The sequence below is a fragment of the Electrona antarctica genome, assembly GCF_951216825.1.
Source record: "Electrona antarctica genome assembly, chromosome: 6".
NCBI lineage: Eukaryota > Metazoa > Chordata > Actinopteri > Myctophiformes > Myctophidae > Electrona > Electrona antarctica.
The window spans coordinates 31,001,285-31,021,404 of record NC_136811.1 but is presented as its reverse complement, the minus strand read 5'-3'; the positions used below and the strand labels follow the sequence as shown (position 1 = coordinate 31,021,404).

The window sequence follows — 20,120 nt, the reverse complement described above, 5'->3', positions numbered from 1 at the left end:
ATGCAGATTGCTTAGGATGTCTGATCGGAATTGGAACCTACCTGAGCATTTTCTCTCGCCTTCTGATGTAGGGTTGACTGTCCACCTCGAAAGTGAAACCATTAAATAGTCGCATGTTCCTCTTCAATGTGGTTATCTAATGAAAATTTTAAAAAATAAATAAAAGAAGAGACGGGCGGGAGAGAGAGACTGAGAGTGACAAAGAGAAACAGGGTGCCAATATTCCAATTGTACAACTTGAAATGTAGCCTATCTACATTTCAAGTTGTACAATTGGAATATTGGCGGATAACTGGAAAAGTAATAATAATATTTTAAAATTACAGAGTTTGAATGACTTATGAATGAATTATGTCTGATCATCTGCACACGTTAAAAAGCATTTTAACTGTCTGACAAGCGCATTCCCAGTGGGTGCCCAAGCTTTATAGGTGATTGGCGCCTGCTTATTTAGCTTTAAAAGCAGAAGCAATATATATGGGGGGGGGGGGGGGGGGGGGTGGAGTAAATATCTCAATTAAAAAGTGTTGGAGTATTATACTACCGACTCAGCCTGACCTTGAAAGACTGGTGGCCCTGTTAACTCCATGAAGTTTAATTTAGCATGTTTGAATTGGTCCACACTACAGAAAAGGTGTGTCCAATAGCGCCATGGGCCTTAACATGCAGGTAAAGCACTTTTCAAAACATATGTACAAAGTAAAATAATAATATGTCCCTTTAAGTAAAGCTACATGTATTATTTTTAAACCCAAAGGGAATGAAGTAGTAACTTAACTGAATAGAATTCCCATGATCGGCGCATACCCCTACCCAGAAGATGCATTTACCTTTCCTGGTCTTTCAAAAAGGATGATGTGGAGAGGTCTCAGTTCAGCTGCTTTCATCTTTAAAAGCTGGACTTTAGTCCGTTGAATGTCCCCCAATTTATCCCCTCCGCCTAACAGAACAGATATCAGAGAGCATTCACACACACTTTTCAATCTTGATCTTGTACAAGTGCATCACATCAAGCAAGCTCAAACAATAAAGACATTTGAATAATGTTTAGAATTTAGTATTTAGAATCACCAAGGGGCTTACCATTTTCAACCTTTACCTTCTCCTGTGGTATGCTGATTTGGAAATCAAGTCTTTCAACAGTCTTCTTTATTCGCTTTCCCTCAAGAACTTCACCAATGGCTGCAGGGGGGGTGGTTAAAGAAGACACTTTATGAGACATGTGCCTGCTTTGTGCTAGAAGATAATGACATATGCCTGGTATAATTTTGAAAAACATTTTTGAATAGCTCAAATAGCTGATCTACAAGCTCACAACGTGTCGATGTAGATTGGCTAGTTTTAAAATGTTTTTCAAAATGGTAAAAAAAAAAAAAAGAAAAAAAGGCAAATACTTTATTGCCCCTACACACACACTGCACAATATTTGCTCTGATTAAGCTCAGCTGTCGGGACCATTTTTGGTACTCGCCGACAAAACCCCCGATCTGACACAAGATCGATAAAACCGTGAGGGAATCTATGCTGCAGCCAAACCTTTGGACGACGTGCATGCGCGTGTGTGTGGCTGTGCGCACGCAGAGAAGGAGAAGCAGAGAGACCGAATTTAATGAAAATCAAGATTTAGTGTCACTCCTGTGACGATCAGAGCACTGACGATCCAGACAAATATAATAGAAAGGCCAGCACACACCATAGCCATAAACACTGATCTGGGCCAGTAGTGGCTCAGGGGTAGAGTGGCCAGTGGAGCGGATGATGGGTATCACAAGGTTCCCAGTTCAATCCCGGCCAAGACTCTGAACCCGTAATGGGCTATAGTGGAAGGGAGGAGCCTCGCACTGCCATTTTCCTGCGTACCAGTAGGCTGCTAGGGGGGGGACGAGCGTTGCCTACCTGCTGCCTTCAAACGTCACTCTCCAATCAAGGCTATTGCAAGCAATCAATGCAACCTGTGCTGCTTGGTATTAAAGAAAAGTAAAGATGTCAAAGTCACGCAGCAAAAAAAGCTCTGCCTGGGAGTCAGACCTGTCTGAAATGAGTGGTACTGTACTGTACTGTACTGTACTGTACTGTACTGTACTGTACTGTACTGTACTGTACTGTACTGTACTGTACTGTACTAGCTCTCCTCCCTGGCCTCTGTGTTAAGCTCTCCTCCCTGGCCTCTGTGTCTGTGTTGTTAGGCTGCACAACAGTGACACTTATTGGTGACAATATGCTATTTCCTTGCTCGGACACAGGGGTACACACACATAGCTGTCTACGAGTGGTTGCACCACTCAAAAAAAGTAAGGGCTACGGGCCTACCAAAGTGTCAGGCTGTGGGATGCATTATTGCAGTGGATTTTTGTTTATTGATAATGAGGCAATGTTTGTGGATAGATATAACAGAATAAAAAACATTTCCACAGTTGAAGCTTTTGGGTTTTTTAACATAAAAAAAAGAAAATAATTACCCCCCACCCCTAAACGATTAATCGTTAATATTGAATTATTCTAATCGATTTTCATTTTGGACACTTTTACAACGATATTTAATCTCTTAAACTTAAACCCTCTATACTCAAAACCTCAAATTGACCTTTGAGGTATACAGCATAAAATGATAGCCTATGATTAGTAATCTAACAATTCCACAATAACCAGCAGAGCAGACCCTTTGTTTACTTACAGAATTCTATAAGTTGGCTTGTTTGAGATGCAGAGCTATAATACTAACCTACAGTAACAATAAATTGCTTTGAATTTAAATGCAATGCATTTTTTACATGTTTTGGGAAATTAACAGAGCTTTAATATAAATCCTCTCTATTGTGTTGAATCGCCATCAAATCGCATCGTATCGGGAAGAATCGTATCGCCAGGGGATTCCATGTATCGCTAAAGTATCGTATCGCTGGCAGTGCATCGAGATGCATATCGAATCGGCCTCCGTGACGAGATTCACATGCCTAGTGTGTGTGTGTGTGCGTGAATGGAATGCACAATGTAAAGCGCCAACACTTAATAATAATCACCTGTGGGGAATTTCTTGACAGAAAGTAGCTCATAGCATGTCTACACTTTGCAGATTGAAAGAGGATAATTCAAACTTGCCCTACAGCTGCAATGTTGGTGAGTTTAACATTGTTTAAGATCGGAAATTCAATTTGATCAATGGGCTGTCAGTGGAGGGTATTGCTACTCTAGATTCAACCGAATATAAAACAAGCTAGTGTTGCAAATTAACCTAAGACTGACCTAGTCTGCATTTAAATTTGTAGCACCGGCCATGTGTGTACTCACTACACAATAAATTCCTGAGACTTGGAGTCTGCTCGTAGAACACAGTACCACACCGTGGTACCAGTAATATTTTGACATGCACGTGCAGGGGCGGAACGGAACTGTGCACATGCGTGCACGCTAGAACGCATCCCTCTAGATTCAAGCAGAGCCATCTAATAGAAGAGTTACGATGTTGAGGGGGCAGAAACCGAGCGCTCGAGCGATGTTCATGCAGCCTGAACTGAGACAAGCTGGAGTTGGAAATACATTGTTTTCAACAAGGGCGGCGCAAATAAGAGCCATTTTAAGCATGTGTGCAACATGACAACTATTTTAAACCATTGTACAACTAAAGTCTCTTTAATGTTTATGTTGTACTATTACTACAAAACAATCTAAAATAAAAGGGATTTAAGATCTTTAAACTAAAGCTGGGCTGTTGCCTGAGTCCAATGCACTTCCGGTCCAGGACGTGTCCCAGTTGGTTGTCCCCATGCTCAATAGAAGTCTATGTAGGAGAGTCGCCATTGGACTGGCCCCATGAAGTGAACGCAGTTTGCGTAACTCTGTCTATATCTTAGCCCCTTTCGGCACCCTCGGTTACCTTTTCTGAATTTTGTACGGCAGTAACCTAGGGTCCTATTCCACTCTCCATAGGACGCAGATTTTCATACTCTCTGTTCACTGAGACCTGCTCAGATTAAAAAATACGGCAACGGCGGTTAATGCCGTTTTGCACACGTTGCGGCGGTCTCCTAAAGCTGTTGTATGCATCTTTGAAACATCTCACCAACACTCAAGCGACCGAGCAGGTCTCTGTGAACAGAGAGTATGAAAATCGGTGTCCTATGGAGAGTGGAATAACCGATCAGGGACCCTAGGGTACCGCCGTACAAAATTCAGAAAAGGTAACAGAGGGTTCCAAAAGAGGCTATCTATATCTAAGGCTCTGGATTCAAGAGAAGATGCACCTAACCAACCTCGCGTCACCACTTTCCAAGACGCACCAAGTACGAGTGGTCCAGGTTTACTGGCGCTCCCCCCGGGGCCCCCCCTATTTTCACTAGGCTACCCTGCCGAAATGGCTACTACTTTGCATAACAACAGCTTTAACTGTTTATACCTGAGCGCACGTAGCCTATACGGTAAGCATGCACACTTACACTTGCTATTGTTGGCTAATAGGCTACTGCTGCTGCTCTGCAGTCTGCACACAAGAAGAATGCCTCCTCCATCAAAGAACAGATTCATTCGTACTTTTTAGTTTCGCTAGTGTGCAGTAAAGATGTTTGTCTGACTATGTTAAGTCTACTTTTGTGTTTGTGTGTCTAATACTCTTCTACACTATTTAACAATAGGCTTAGGCTATGCAGCTGTTCTGTATGCATGCTGCGATGTGCACATACACGCGCGTGACGTTCCGTGGTACCGGTACAAAAAAAGATCATGTTGTTACCACCAAACCAACCCTAAAACACCCTGGCCAACGCTGGACCTGTGTACCTAGCCGTGGTCCAGTGCGTTACTGTGTACTGAGCAGAGGTAGCCCTAGATTCCACGGCTAGAGCAGAGGGAATCAAATAAAGGTACCAGCTTGTACTGTACCGTGTGCTCTGGGTCGCTCCTTCTTTGGGGTCGGCTGGTCTGCCTCCGCTTCGACCATCGGTTCACCAGCGTCTCCTCCTGATTGTAGAGGAGCCGTCTCTGTGTCCTCCCTGTCCTCACTCATGTCGGCGCTGCTGTATGATTGAAGGACGATGAATTGCGTATGAAGGACCTCAATGGAAACAAGCCAATAGGTTTTCTGGAGTCTAAATCCCCTTAGGAGACCTTGTATTGAACTGTACTTCTTTCAGGAAACGTTAATAATGTAATCAATCAAAGCAAGCAAGTAAACAATGCATGCCCGACTCATTGACTGACGCACTCATCTTAACATCCGTTAACATCCAAGTTCAACGCGGTAACGTTTTGAGTTACCAGATATTTAACAGAACGAAACGTTTCAGAGGCAACACGATTGTGTGAATTTATGATTTGCACACAGGCCACCACGGCTACGGTTTGCATATTGAAAGAGTTTTGATTTTGCCGCGTATCCTTCTGTCGTCCCCGTTCAGCGACGGTGGACTGGCGCGCGCCAGACGCGGTTCAAACCACAATAACATTAGCTTGTGTTAAGTTAGCACACCATTGGACCAAGTTAAAACAGAATACGGTAGGCTACAAACAGTGTTGCGCGTACGAACGGAATGGTGTAACTATAACTATTAAGTAACATTAACTAGAACTTAAGTCGCACCGGAAAGTAATCACAGTTAGCTACGTTACTTTGCAGGAGGCAGCTGCTCATTGTGCTGCTTGTGCTAAATTAGCATGCTAACGTTGCTGCTAGTGCCCTGGCAACTAGGCAGGCGAGGGAATTTACTAACAAGCGTTACCAGTGTAAAACAAACCCGGTGTAAAAGCGATTGCATGCTGGCGAAATCATTAGTTAGCGTTAATAAAAAATCACATTAAAAGTTTACCTTTTAGTACCAGCCAGAGAGAAGTGCGCGCATGTACTGTACCACTATGTATATTGTTTAGTATTTTCTGTTTGCGCTTTCCATTCCAAATGGCGGTTCAGCCGGTGGGCGGAGACTGCGGTGGGGGCCACTCCACCGATTGGACTGTGAGTTGATTACGTCAGCATAACAACAAACGCCCATTTTTATTGATTGTAATTCTTATTTCACAGTATGCAGAATGGGTACATTTGATTTCAAACGAAAGCACAAGACAATACAAAAACACATTACTTTGTGGACGAACCATGATTAAGTGTTGTGTTTTATTACAGAAAAAAATGTGATTGAATTGCCCTGGTGCCCCGAGGGGCACTTTATCTAGTTTGTCTTGTTTTGTTTTGTTGTTTCTGTTTTTTCTTCCCCGTATGTGCATTGTGCTTTTTTAAGTTTAAGACGGAAGGCTTGTTTGCGACTGGTTTCAGTTTGAGGCGAATAGTTTATCCAATATCCTTATCACCACACCGTAGCGCCACACTCTCCGCGGAGATAAACTATCACCTCGTGCACTGATTGGTCTAGAAGTTGGATGGGCGGTCTTCATGGTTTTGCAGGCAGGGTATGATGATGATGTCACGCGCATACCCTCAAGCGACAAGTCAGAAAGCGGGCCAAAAGGGGCATTGTCAAGGCACTGAATGGAATAGAGAACAGAAAGGAGTAGAATAGAGGAAAAAGAGGAAAATGAACCAATTCGAAGAGCTGTTGGCATTGGAGGTTAGGCGCTATGAGCATCTCTATAATCCCACCATGAAGGCTGTTTTACATGAAGACCAACACATGGTCTACAAATCATGGCAAGAGATAGCTAAAACATTGGAGACACCAGCAGAATTGTGTAAAGCAACGTGGACCAACATGAGAGACAGATTCACCAAGGCTAAAGGCAGAATGAAAAAAGTGAAAATTGGCGATGCAGGTGGGAAGAAGTCCTCAAGAGTGGTTCCTCAACTGTACCTCCAGCTACAGTGGCTTGAACCCCACATCAAACACAGAAAAACAACAAACCCCCACATCAAGCACAGAAAAAGAAAAACAACAACAAACATGCCATTAACTCAGTCGAGGGTAAGCACTGCAGTGTTTGTTATTCACGAAACGTTATGTCGTCCACTCACAGTTAATAGTATTTGTATTGAGTTGTGCTTGAATTGCACTGTAATTCTGCAAACTGTTAATACATATTTCAATCAATCAATCACGTCATTACAGCATTATGACCTGTAGCTGGAACCATCGTGATTTTGAACACATAAACCCACCATATCAGATAATTTAATTCCAAAAGCTAGGCTATATTACTTTTATATAGTTGGACCCAGGAGTTGTCTACATGTTATCCACAATCCTAATCCTAATCATACCCAGTAAACCATACCTCTGTAGAAGTCTCCTATTAAATACGAAGTTTGGCTACGGTATTCAAAGTTATCAAATGCCACCTTGTGGTCATGACGTGACATGACATGAAATGGTATGCATGATTATATTACAAATGCCATAAACACAAATAAATAAAGTATAATATATTATTTATGGAACTACTGTGAACTGTGTGTGTTCTGGCTGAAGTATCCGTTATGATATTGAGATTTTTTTTATAATATTCAGCCTGGTTGAATCTTAGAGTAATATTAGTAGGGGAGCCTATCACTTTCCGTGATTTTGGAATGTTAATTTTTGGAGACAGGTATATCTTGATTCTTGGGGTTACCAGAATGCCAAAAAAACATGTCTCCAATTTTTTATGTCAGGTTTAGCATGTTTAATTAGCATAATTAGCTAATAAATTGTCAAAAACGGAAATGGCAATAACTTTGCTTCTAGGTAACTTATAAAGGTGATCTAAGAGTCTGAGTCCATGTTTGTGATGTCCAGAAATGCATCTGTTACCATTGTGAAGTCATACAAGCTTTCCTAATTAGCATAATTCCCATAAATTATGCAAAAACGAGGTGAACATCAGCAAATTGCTGCATGTTTTACTTTTAGTCAACTTTGAAAGCTTCTCACAGACTCCATGTGTATGTTTACAACTCCAGGAATAATTATCATCCTATGAATAAATCATGCAACCTTTTGTCTATGTAATAATTATGTAATAATCACACCAAAACCAGAAATAGCTATATTTCGTTGCTTTAAGTTAATTAATAAATGTGATCTTACAGACAGTAAGTCTATATATATATATATATATATCCCTCATAAAATAAAGAACAATATGAGAAATGGTCACAGAATTATCACATGATTTTTATTCTAATATTTACAGAAAGTTTTGAAAACACATTTAATTGAAGGGTCTTCGTCATCGTCAATCCCCAACAGATGTGCCTTGTTTACATTACCACACACCTCTAATCATCGGCCCTACACATGCACATCTCAGAGCAGTTCAAATTTTGAGATCGACAAGAACAATATGATATGCACTGTGATTTCTTTCAGACACATTTTATCAGTTGGGTAATGGTGGCTGGGCCGTGGGTATCCCGTGTTGTGACTGGCACCAGTTGATCTCCCTCAGCCTCCCATCCATTTTTAGTTTCTGGTGGCATCTGTGGGTTAGGTACGTGGTCCTGATCCCATACCATTGCCTGATAATATGCATGGGTAATGGCTTGATTTAATGCTGCTTGTGTAGGTGGCAGCTTCTCGGCTTCTAATTGTTTCTTTGTGAATAACCTCCACCTGAGCTCATCAACATCCACAGGATTTGTACCGGGCTCGTACAGCTGGCAAACAAATGCTTCAATCTTTTTTGACAGTTGTACCCTTCCAGCTAAGAGTGTAACTGTCATAGATGGAATGGCATTGGTACAGGCAATGGGAAAGCCACCATGGATCAAGACATGTTCCCAGTAAGCTGACCACTCCATAGCCACACTGGACAGGAAGACCAAAGAACATAGTGAGATCCATGTAGTATTTGACCGACGCCAGGGTGGAAAGCCCCGGGCCCCTACCACTTATCATGTGGAAGACAACACACCGATAGGGAAGTGTCAGAAAAACAGTTCTTGTCAGGTATCAGCACCAAAGATGAGCTGACTGTCTTATCTTGCTAAGAAAGCCCTCCAACACTTCCAGGTGAAACCCAATGTTTTTATAATCACGTCAAGGCAGGCTGTCCACTCAAACTCTATCGATGTAAAACATCTCCACAGCGTACAGGAAGAGGCTGACACAAGGATAATCCTGCACAGCCTGGATGCTGTCCGAAGAGGGGCAACATTGAGTCCCCTGACACTGATGTCTTTGTTCTTACAATACGACGGTACCATCAGCTGTGCAAGGACATCTATTTCATCACCGGTGTGGGGAACAAAAAACGTATCATCGCTGGAGCCAGTAGTGCAGGCACTGGGTAAAACGAGGACTTCAGCCTTACCAGGGTTCCATGCCGTCTCTGGAGCTGATCAGACAGCTCCAGGGAATTTAACCTGTTGGCCAGGTCTAAACAGGTGTCCTGTGGAGGTGGTATCTGCAGTTGCTACTGTATATACTATGAGCTACAAAAAGGCTCAGTTCTGACGCAGCACGTACCTAACCCACAGATGCCACCAGCAACTGAATATGGATGGGAGGCTGAGGGAGCTCAACTGGTGCCAGTCACAACACGGGATACCCACGGGCCAGCCACCATTACCCAACTGATCAAATGTGTCTGCAAGAAATCACAGTGCATATCACATTGTTCTTGTCGATCTAAAATTTGAACTGCTCTGAGATGTGCATGTGTGGGGCAGATGATTAGAGGTGTGTGGTAAGCAAGGCACATCTGTTGGGGATTGACGATGACGACGAAGATGGAGACCCTTCAATTTTCAAAACTTTCTGTAAATATTAGAATAAACAATCTGATAATTCTGTGACTTCTGTTCTTTCTTGCGACTGCAGGTCGCCTTTAGGAAATTATGGACGGGCCTGCCCCAAAGTTATTAGTTCTCAACAGGCCCGAAAATTAAATTAGATCTCTATATGGAGCTGACCTGTTCTGACATTCCATATGTTGATCTGACCTCATCAAACCCTGTACACTCAAGACACGCTCCATATATGGCCAGTTCAGAATACATTCCATATGTTGATCTGACCCCCCATGCCAAAGCACCAGCACTCGCCCAGCAGTCTGTCATGACCCAGGCAGATATGTTGATCTGACCCCCCATTCCAAAGCACCAGCACTCGCCCAGCCCTTTAGTGCGAGGTCGCTTCTAATATTTTCTAGACATGCAAACAGACTTACACTGTCTGTAAGATCATGCGTATTAATTAACTTAAAGCAAAGAAATACAGCTATTTCTGGTTTTGGTGTGATTATTACATAATTATTACATAGACAAAAGGTTACATGATTTATTCATAGGATGATAATTATTCCTGGAGTTGTAAACATACACTTGAAGTCTGTGAGAAGCTTTCAAAGTTGACTAAAAGTAAAACATGCAGCAATTTGCTGATGTTCACCTCGTTTTTGCATAATGTATGGCAATTATGCTAATTAGGAAAGGTTGTATGACTTCACAATGGTAACAGATGAATATCTGGACATCACAAACATGGACTCAGACTCTTAGATCACCTTTATAAGTTACCTAGAAGCAAAGTTATTGCCATTTCCGTTTTTGACAATTTATTAGCTAATTATGCTAATTAAACATGCTAAACCTGACATAAAAAATTGGAGACATGTTTTTTTGGCATTCTGGTAACCCCAAGAATCAAGATATACCTGTCTCCAAAAATTAACATTCCAAAATCACGGGCATCAAAATTTGATTGATAGGCTCCCCTACTATATATACTCTAAGGTATATATACTCTGAGTAATAATACTCAGAAACCGTGCAGGCCGCGTTCACAAAACGCTTCCCACAGATCGTCACCGTCGACCCCAACTCCACCCACCCCGTCCCCGGCGACCCGCTTTTACACGGACTCGAGTGTAGCAGAATTGGCTTTATTATATTTGTGCAAGATCACGTCACGTGTTTGATGTGACCGCCTTCGAGGCTGGCTGAAACTCGTCTGCCAGCCACTGATCTGGTCCTTGCATAGTGGGGTCCGTCACCGTGCACTGACAGACAGCCTCATTGAAATTCTGCATGCAAAGCTTAGCGGTTGCATTGTACTTGTTATTGTTAGCATGCTACTTTAACGCATTTGCACAATGGTGAGTTTCTGTGTGATAAGAACACGGTATCTTCTGCGTCAGTTATTTCCATGCCAGTCCACCGTCACCATGCAGCGAAAGTACAGCCTCGACGTCTGTGCTCAACTCCTCCGAACTCAGGGCTACATTGATGGTCATTGGATCTCTGCAGCCTCGACGTTCCCTGTAGTAGACCCAGCAACCGGGGAAGAGATTGCCAAAGTCGCAGACTGTGGACCAGCAGAGGCTAAGCAAGCAGTCAACGCTGCCCACAAGGCCTTTTACACATGGAAACAGTACACTGCCAAGGTATATCTTGTTTCTATTCTCATTATGCCTAATGGGAAATCATGCACGGGCCGCTTGATTTGGGCAAATTTGGGACTATTTTATCAATTCTGAAAATTGTTAATTTATTGCTTTAATCTAATTTTAAACGCATCACATAATGCAATGGAATGGAAGTTAAAATAAAGGTTGCATATGAATAGTAATAACAATGTTATTGTGCAAGCTGTTAATTAGCTTGCATAGAAACTATTACCTAATCTACAATTGGGGCCTGGGCAGGGACACCATTAGTTCTGATGTCTATGAATCCCTTTCTAGAGACATCTTTTTAGTTTGGTTTACATTCTCCCCAGTACACCCTAGTACACACAATGGTGCTAAATAGCACTAAAAGTGGTTATTTGGCTCATAATCATGAGGGAACCTCTTTTGATGTTATTTAGCACTATCTTAAGCTAAGCATTTTGTATAGGTGCCAAAAATAAGCTTAAGAACCAGTAGATCCTCTAACCATACAGAGACATGCCTTAAAACATACAATAAAGGCTTTTTCACTTCACTGGAACAGAGTGCTTTGGATCCTCTTCTTTATCTTCATACAGAGACAGGTTCTTTGTATGCCAGCAGCATTGCTATAGTAGAGCTATAATTAAACACATCAACTATCCTCTTTCTGTTCTGTAGGAACGAAGCATCCTCTTGAGGAAATGGTTTGACCTGTTGACACTGCACAAGGAGGACCTGGCTAAGCTGATCACATTTGAGTGTGTGAGTGTTGCTGCTACCCATCACTGTGCTATTATATAATTAAACACCAACACTGTAACAGATACTATATTTTGATAATTACAGGCGCAAGTCAAAAGTAGTGTTTTGTCTCAATTAGTTGTTTGTATAATCTTTCACCTGGTAATTGTTGTATTTTTCTCTCTCTCTTTTGAACTCTCTCACACAAAATTAGACAAACTTAGCCACCCAACATTTTTCACTGGATGATAGCGAGTATTGATTTCGGCCTGGATGGTAAGCCTGGGTATTGGTACTTTGAAGAGTGAACACAGACAGAAACACGGTCATGGTGTTAAAAAAAAAAAAGCAAAAATGTATGTCAACATAAATCACCAAATGAACACTTTTTATTTTTATTAGGCTGAAGCAAATACAGGCTTTGAGAAAAACACATTCAAAGAGCATATCAATGATCTGCAGCTACTCAGTCAGGACTCAGTATATGTAATCTGAATGTTGGATGAATAACAGTCCTTGAGCTTTGAGTGGGATTACAGTCACATACACACATGACACAACACTACACAAAGGTCCCACAACATAATCCCCCAACACATATTCCCATATTCAAATTACTTCATAAACAACACACTAAACAAACTTCCTGTATCCAGAAGGCAGGCAACCTAGGAAATCTAGCAAGCTTGAGTGGACATGCACCCATCATTGAGAGCACATCAGAGCAGAGAGTTGCTTTGCTTGTTTTGTTTTCACAATTTTGAATAATAGTAATTTTAGAAACATGGCAATTCTTTTTAACCATTAAAATGTGTCTGGTTGGCTAATAACACACTATTCTGTGGTGTGACAAACTGAGAGTACGTATTATTATTATTACTGTTTTACTAGCCTCGGTCCCAGCCTTACTCATCTGCGAAGAGAAAAACCTGGTCACAACCTAAGGCAGAGAGTGCATAGCCGGAAGTGTCGGGCCGCAACATCCGTCAGATGTATTTGTATTTCCCCCGTAGGATACGATATTTTCTGACCAATCACAATACTTGTTTCATACACAGAAAATGTAAACAGATTTGTAAAGCGTCAACGTCATTTCCTTGAGTGGTACTTCTGCCAAAATCCCACTACTTCTGCCAAATGTCAGCAAGGCACTCTACAGCGTAGGTCTTGCCCAGCATGCTGTTTTACAGAGTCTGTAAATGCATGTGTGGTTGATTTTTATGTCTCAGGGTAAGCCAATGAAGGAGTCTCTGGGAGAGGTAGCCTACGCTGCCTCCTTCCTGGAGTGGTTCTCAGAGGAGGCTCGTCGGGTATATGGAGACATCGTTCCTCCGGCCGCCAAGGACCGCAAAATTTTGTTGCTGAAACAGCCAGTGGGCGTGGCCTCCATCATCACACCGGTAGGAGCAACAATAGACATCTCTCCACACTTTGTTCTACTGTAATGGTAAATAGGCTCACTCACTCAGGAAGTAACTTAAAGCCATGGCAAGTTTCACAACAGTGAATACACAGTGATAGAGGCTGACAACAAGTTATGTTTACTTCAATGAAGTGCAATATGTTTTATTAGCCGTTCTAAAGTATGTATTGTAGGACAACAGAGAGAGGAACGTGGCTTTTTGGATGACAAGTAAAGTCCAACAAGGTGCTGTTTGGTACCAATACATGTTATTATTATTATGATTATTATTATTATTATTTTCATGTATTTTTATGTAACCATCTTTTGATGATTATGGATAAGGTTTGTGGAAATGTTTCCTTTATAGCATTTATTGGCAAGTTTATTGACAGTTAGTTTCAGTGGTCAATTGAAGGCACCTGGTTTAACTCAAAAGGTGAAGGCAAGAAAGAAAATCTTAACACTTAGAATGCCCTAGAGGTTTTCAAAAAATAATGGCGCTATAGTGCCAAGCAGATTGGGCAGATTTTACTCTGAAAAGCCCCACCTTCCATTACCCCCCCCAAACCATGAGGCATAATCTTATGAGCAACTTTTCTCGGCCTGTATACAAGGAAGTGAACGGCAGTGCGCATGCGCAAAACACAAGGAGATTGCTGAAGGAGGAAAGGCCCCAAAAAAAGATTTTTATAATATGGTTTGATATCAATAAAAAGGACCTAAAGATATACACCGCTGTGGTATCGGCCAAGGAAGGGTGAATCACACATTTCTGGCACTTTTGTGTGCGTGTCTTGCAACATTACCTTGAATTATCTATGCACTAATGGTCTTTTCTACCCACTGTGTATCCAGTGGAACTTCCCTAGTGCCATGATAACCAGAAAGGCTGGTGCAGCCCTGGCTGCTGGCTGTACTGTGGTTGTCAAACCTGCTGAAGACACACCACTGTCTGCCCTGGCACTGGCTGAGGTCAGTACTGTCCTTGGTTTTCACAAATACAAGAACATAGGTTTTGTAGATGACTCACAAAGGGGAGGAAGGACATGCAATTGCATATCCTAAACTGAAAGTTGGGCAAGTGATGACACTGCTGAACGATGATCAGTACAAAATAAAATAAATGCTTGCACACTGTAGGGCTCCAATTTATATATCCTTTTTTGCACCTACATGCTGCTGTGACGTTTCAAGCTAAACGTTGAGTCTGATCTGATGAAGAGCGTTTTGCTCATCTCATTTGGTTGATGGCTGCACCAGCTCTTGCTGAAATTGAAGTTTGGTGAGGATCCCTTGTTCCGGCTCAAGGTCTTGGGATAGATACAGTACAGTATGTCTGCCCTCAGTTGGAAAATCTATGGCAACGACAAATGCCAATCATGTATATCCTTTGTCCGGCACTGTGTGTGTGTGTGTGTGTGTGTGTGTGTGTGTGTGTGTGTGTGTGTGTGTGTGTGTGTGTGTGTGTGTGTGTGTGTGTGTGTGTGTGTGTGTGTGTGTGTGTGTGTGTGTGTGTGTGTGTGTGTGTGTGTGTGTGTGTGTGTGTGTGTGTGTGTGTGTGTGTGTGTGTGTGTGTGTGTTTTAGAGGTGCATGCTCTTTGGCAATTTGAACCAAAACACACACAATACAGACAGTAGATACAGACAATACACAAATGTGTAGACTAGGTATCCAGACTGAATCGTGAGGGGACATTTAATCGGCAGGAACCCTCAGCGGTGCATGCGTGCGTGCACACACTCGCACACCACCTAGACGACACATCATCACTCCTACCTCTGCTCACACGTGCATACACACGCACGCTAGGGCTTTCACTTCTAGTGATTTTTACTAGTTGACTAGTTGCCTAGTTTACTAGTCGACTAGTTGCCTAGTTTACTAGTCGACTAGTTGTTTAACTAGGCTTACCGATTATGTAAAAACTGTGTACATTGGTGACTATAACTTTGATCTAGCTGATCTTGAGGCCTACAAAAACGGGAAAAAAACAAGGACGTGGGGCGGCTTGCCGGAACCGACCTGGCCGCATTCCTGGGGGTCTGGAAGTTCCGGGGACCCCCACACGGAGTTGCACCACTTACTTCACACGGGTGTGAAGTAAGTGGGGAGTGCATTATCAGCCAAACTAAAATTCACCATCATTTGGCTGGTGAGACTGGTAATTTCTGACCATTGTAATATGGCTAAAACGGCTTCTCTAGTCTTAATCTCAATATAAGAAGAGATGAGCAGTCGAAACTTTCAAATGTTATAGTTCAATATGATAAAATTAAGTCTGCTTTGTGTGTAGTTGGCTGTCCAGGCGGGCATCCCTGCAGGGGTGTTTAATGTGGTGCCCTGCTCCCGAGAGAAGACTCCATCTGTTGGGGAGGTCCTCTGCACTGACCCCCTAGTAGGCAAGATCTCCTTCACGGGTTCTACAGCTACTGGAAAGGTAGGAAGACTTTCATAGAAGTTGTATGTAAAGTTTCATGAACAAAAATAAAAATCTGCATTGAAAAAAATTCTCAATGGTTGAAAAACGAGAAAAGAATACATATATATCCAAAACAAATCTCCATGCAATACTGTACATCAATTAATGCCCAACAGCAACATTTTGTTAATCTTGCACCAGGTATTAGGAACATACGGTAGAATAGATTCTTAAAGATTGTGTTTTTTTCCTTCACTGAATGCCAAGATTTTCTGCCCAGATCTTACTGAAGCAGGCTGCTGACACAGTGAAGAAGGTCTCCATGGAGCTGGGTGGCAATGCCCCTTTCATTGTGTTTGACAGTGCTGATGTGGACAAGGCTGTGGCAGGGGCCATGGCTTCCAAGTTCAGGAACTCTGGCCAGGTACTAAGCAATGTTTTAAGTTAGTTAGTTGTGCCTTCTTTGATGGCTAGAACAGTTACTAAAATGACTCTCTACTGAGTACTGAGTAATATACTTCCTATACATCCTATACATCCATACAAATGCAATTGGTTTCATTGACAATAAAATCACATAATGGAAGCCACAACAGTCTGTATGGATTGCAGTGTAATCATGGACTCATGAGCCTCTTTCTGTGTCCATAGACGTGCGTGTGTTCTAATCGGTTCTTGGTCCAGAATGGTATCCATGACCGTTTTGTTGAGAAGCTGGGTCAGGCCATGGATGCAGAACTCCGGCTTGGTCACGGCTCAGATCCCAACACCACTCAAGGACCCCTCATCAACGTGCGTGCTGCCGATAAGGTAAAATTCTTCTTTTCTTTCCCCCCAAATTACTGCCAGCCATATGCTAGCTAGAGGAATTTGACTATGTTTGAAAGGTAAAATCAGGTGAAATCATGAAAAGATCATTCACTTAGTTTTACTAGTACAATTCACATCTAAACATGGCTGTTACTTTTTTGTGCTAATACTGTCCGTTTGTGTTTATAATATTTGTATGATACTGGTCTTAAACCCCCTATTTTAAAGAATGTTTTTACCTATTAAATGTACCGTTGTCCTCCCAGGTGGTACACCAGATAACAGATGCTGTGTCTCAAGGGGCCAAGGTACTGAGGGGGGGCAAGCGTCATGATGGTTCATTTGTTCAGCCTACATTGCTGGTAGACGTCACCACAGACATGCTGTGTACCCAAGAGGAGACCTTTGGTCCCCTGCTGCCGGTCATCAGGTTGGTAGACTTAAAAGGTTAAACCATCTTCTATTTTTGAATATGTATATGTTTATTTGTATGTGCTTTTTATTTCATTGTTAATGGTACAAGATACTCTGGGGGGGAGGGAGGGGGGAAAGTTCAAGAAAGATTTGTATGCTATTTTTGACTCATGTGACTTGAAAAAATTAATAAAGAAACTTTGATCAAAAAAAGAAGGTTAAACCTAACAATTGACAGATCATTATTCTTGGGTTTGTTTTCTACTCAGACACATAATTTTGGTGTTTAAATCTAACTAGAACCTAAATATTTTTGGCGCATGTTGATTTATTTTTGCGATTGTCTTATCACAGGTTTAATACTGAAGAAGAAGCACTTGCTATCGCTAATGCAACTGAAGTGGGACTAGCTGGTGAGTACACTTCACGGTTTTATTATTATAAACCTGGATGTCATCAAATGTCACAATCTTGTTCAAACTAGTCTTGTTGTTGAGTTCTAATGAAATAGGTTGCAAATTATAGTTGTAGATTAAGACTGCAGAGGATATTGAGAATTTGAGATCAAATACATCTCATGGAAAGCTGTATTTTAAAATGTACAAACAAAGTATTGCAAAATAAGAGTAAATGACATTGTAGCTCTTCTCACAACATTGACGACACAGGTCGGTTCTTTATAAACGGGCATTTATTTCGGGCATTCTTCTCATCCCTCAGTTGTTCCATCCATGCCGTGAGAACTATATGTTCACACAAAATAATAAACACATAATCAACAAATTACATCTCAGTATTGATCAAATGAAAATACAAAGAAATGCGATGCGCAGGTGAACGTGTTCATCAAACATACACAACACAACAAATACTAATCTAAATAGAATACCTCGTTGGCCGCTTGTTGTGTAAAGAGGTTCTTGATGCTTGCGTTGCTTAGAGTGTCTCTTTGACCATTTCTCTGTTCTTTATAACTTTAGCAGTGCAAACACACTACACTGCTGCAAGTGTACTGCTTCCTTGTGCAGACCAGAGTCTGAGTGAGACAAAGTTTGTACCACATGTGTGCAATGCCAGGCAATCATGCATCAATCAGTCAATCAATCATGGTCCAGTGTTGCTACTGACAGACAGGGAACTTTGTTCTGCCTCAGAAAGTTATCATCATCATATTTTACATTTTTTAACCTCATATGAAATCAATTATGAACCACATATTTATTGTACATCATGAAATTATTATGAATTATGCTTTATGAACTTATGACCATGAATTGTAGCTATTTTAGTATTTTTAAAGTAAGCATTTTAATAACAGCACTTACAGGCATGAACAGAACAGTAGTCTATAGATGAATAAATGTAAAAACTAGCATCTGTCTAAAAATGACCTGCTATCTAAATACCATTCTTAGCATTTGTGGTCAAGCAAACAGTATATATCTATCTACGTATATAACAAAATAATATGAACAAGTGACAAACTGGAAAATAAAACAACTTGTAGTAGAACTAACCCTGACTGATAGGGAGAGTTTACTCCACAGCTTGGGAGCTAGGAGGGAGAAGAGTCTAGAATTCTTGGAGCATTGGCCAGGGTGTCTAACGCCAGGGCTCCACCGGACGCGTTGCGTTGCGTCTGCGTCGCGTCAAAAAACGCACCGGTTCAATTTTAATGCACGCGTCGCGTCTCCGTCAACGCGGGCAGTGGAGCCACCCTTCATTGATTAAAAAGGGAACATTCCCTGACGGTGACGGAGACGCGACGCTGACGCGCCCGGTGGAGCCCGGCCGTTAGGGAAGGGACGAACAGACAACTTGTTATCTGATATATACGTAGTGCGGGAAGAATTGTAGGGGTGGATCATGTCCTGAAGATACATTGGTGCCATGCACTTGATATCCTTGTAGGGCAGCAACTGGAAGCCAGTGAACTGAACGCAAAAAGGAGCAGACATGAACATTTTGAGAGGTTGAAGACCTGGTGTGACGCAGCATAGCGTGTTACAGTGTCTGTAACATATTAGCAGCGTTAAACCAATTGCATCTGGAGCCCTGACATCAGTTTTTTCTTTCCTCTCAGGCTACTTCTATTCCCAGGACATCAGTCAGATCTGGCGGGTGACGGAGGCACTGGAAGTGGGCATGGTGGGAGTCAACGAAGGCATCATCTCCACCTCGGAGGCTCCTTTTGGCGGTATCAAACAGTCAGGTTTGGGCCGCGAGGGCTCCAAGTATGGCATAGACGAGTACTTGGATATCAAGTATATGTGCTTAGGAGGCCTGGCTCTTTGAATATAGCAGTACATACATAGCAATCAGGAATTTATCTAGCTCAAAATTTGAGGATTGTTGCTGATACTCAAAGCTACAGTGAAAATGTTCTCCCTACTGTCATGTCTAAATATGAAACACAAAAGTAAATTGAATGAATTGTTTCTGGGGGAAACAAAAGGAAATGTATCCTAAAATGATCTGATCTTACTCAATAACTTGTGGCCTAATGGTAGACATTGTGTGTGTATCTATTAACCCATGTTTCTGTCTATTGAATGCTGGGACATTTCAGAGCTAGCCAATAACAATGTGGGCCTAAGGCTGAGTTAAGCCAATAATGGAGAATAAGGATGATTCTTGGTCCAAGAGCACACAATCTAGAGTATTGGCCACTGGCCACTATTCTCTACTAGAGTCTAGACAGTTGATTTGGGAGTGGTCAACCATCATTAAAATCACTTGGGTGCAATATTTTAATTTCATTTGATAGTATGACCCTGGTTGTTGACTGAAATCGTATTACTTGATTCTGTGTATCTGGGTTTGGTTCTATCAAGGTTCTATGTTTGTCATGTTATGGGAACTGTGTCAGCTACAGTATGTATGAAGAAACTTGTGAAAATGGTAGGCTAATCCTTTTATGATGGGAATATTTTATGAGGTAGCCTATTAGCTCGTAACTCATAAGCTAATATAACAATGTAATAATTGTATTTTTGGAAAGGTTCGATAAGAGTAAAATACACTGTGCTGCTATGCTA

The 20,120-nt window shown here is 41.8% G+C and overlaps 2 protein-coding genes across 5 annotated transcripts in view; one reads left to right on the top strand and one right to left on the bottom strand.

Moving 5' to 3' along the window:
- LOC306924835 (protein DEK-like) overlaps positions 1 to 5,947 on the bottom strand; it is a 15,108-nt gene extending 9,161 nt beyond the window's left edge. Inside the window, exons 1-5 of one of the 3 annotated variants that reach the window (XM_079503498.1) lie at positions 5,799 to 5,947; positions 4,876 to 5,009; positions 1,084 to 1,182; positions 831 to 940; positions 42 to 136 (exon numbers count right to left, since the gene is read on the bottom strand). In XM_079503498.1, the coding sequence (XP_079359624.1) occupies positions 42 to 136; positions 831 to 940; positions 1,084 to 1,182; positions 4,876 to 4,999 (428 nt within the window). In that variant the 5' untranslated portion in view covers positions 5,000 to 5,009; positions 5,799 to 5,947. The other 2 variants (XM_079503499.1, XM_079503500.1) reach the window with 2 other exon arrangements.
- Positions 5,020 to 20,120, top strand: LOC306924834 (succinate-semialdehyde dehydrogenase, mitochondrial-like). Of its 2 annotated transcripts, none has more exons than XM_079503497.1 (11): positions 5,020 to 5,488; positions 11,059 to 11,304; positions 11,971 to 12,054; positions 13,263 to 13,433; positions 14,294 to 14,410; positions 15,733 to 15,876; positions 16,139 to 16,282; positions 16,510 to 16,668; positions 16,935 to 17,098; positions 17,437 to 17,495; positions 19,166 to 20,120. In XM_079503497.1, exons 2-11 carry the CDS (start codon positions 11,086 to 11,088, stop codon positions 19,375 to 19,377), a joined length of 1,473 nt encoding a protein of 490 aa, XP_079359623.1. In that variant the 5' UTR covers positions 5,020 to 5,488; positions 11,059 to 11,085; the 3' UTR covers positions 19,378 to 20,120. The 2 variants fall into 2 exon arrangements, with proteins under 2 accessions (XP_079359623.1, XP_079359622.1); XM_079503496.1 differs by lacking the exon at positions 5,020 to 5,488 and adding an exon at positions 6,207 to 6,905.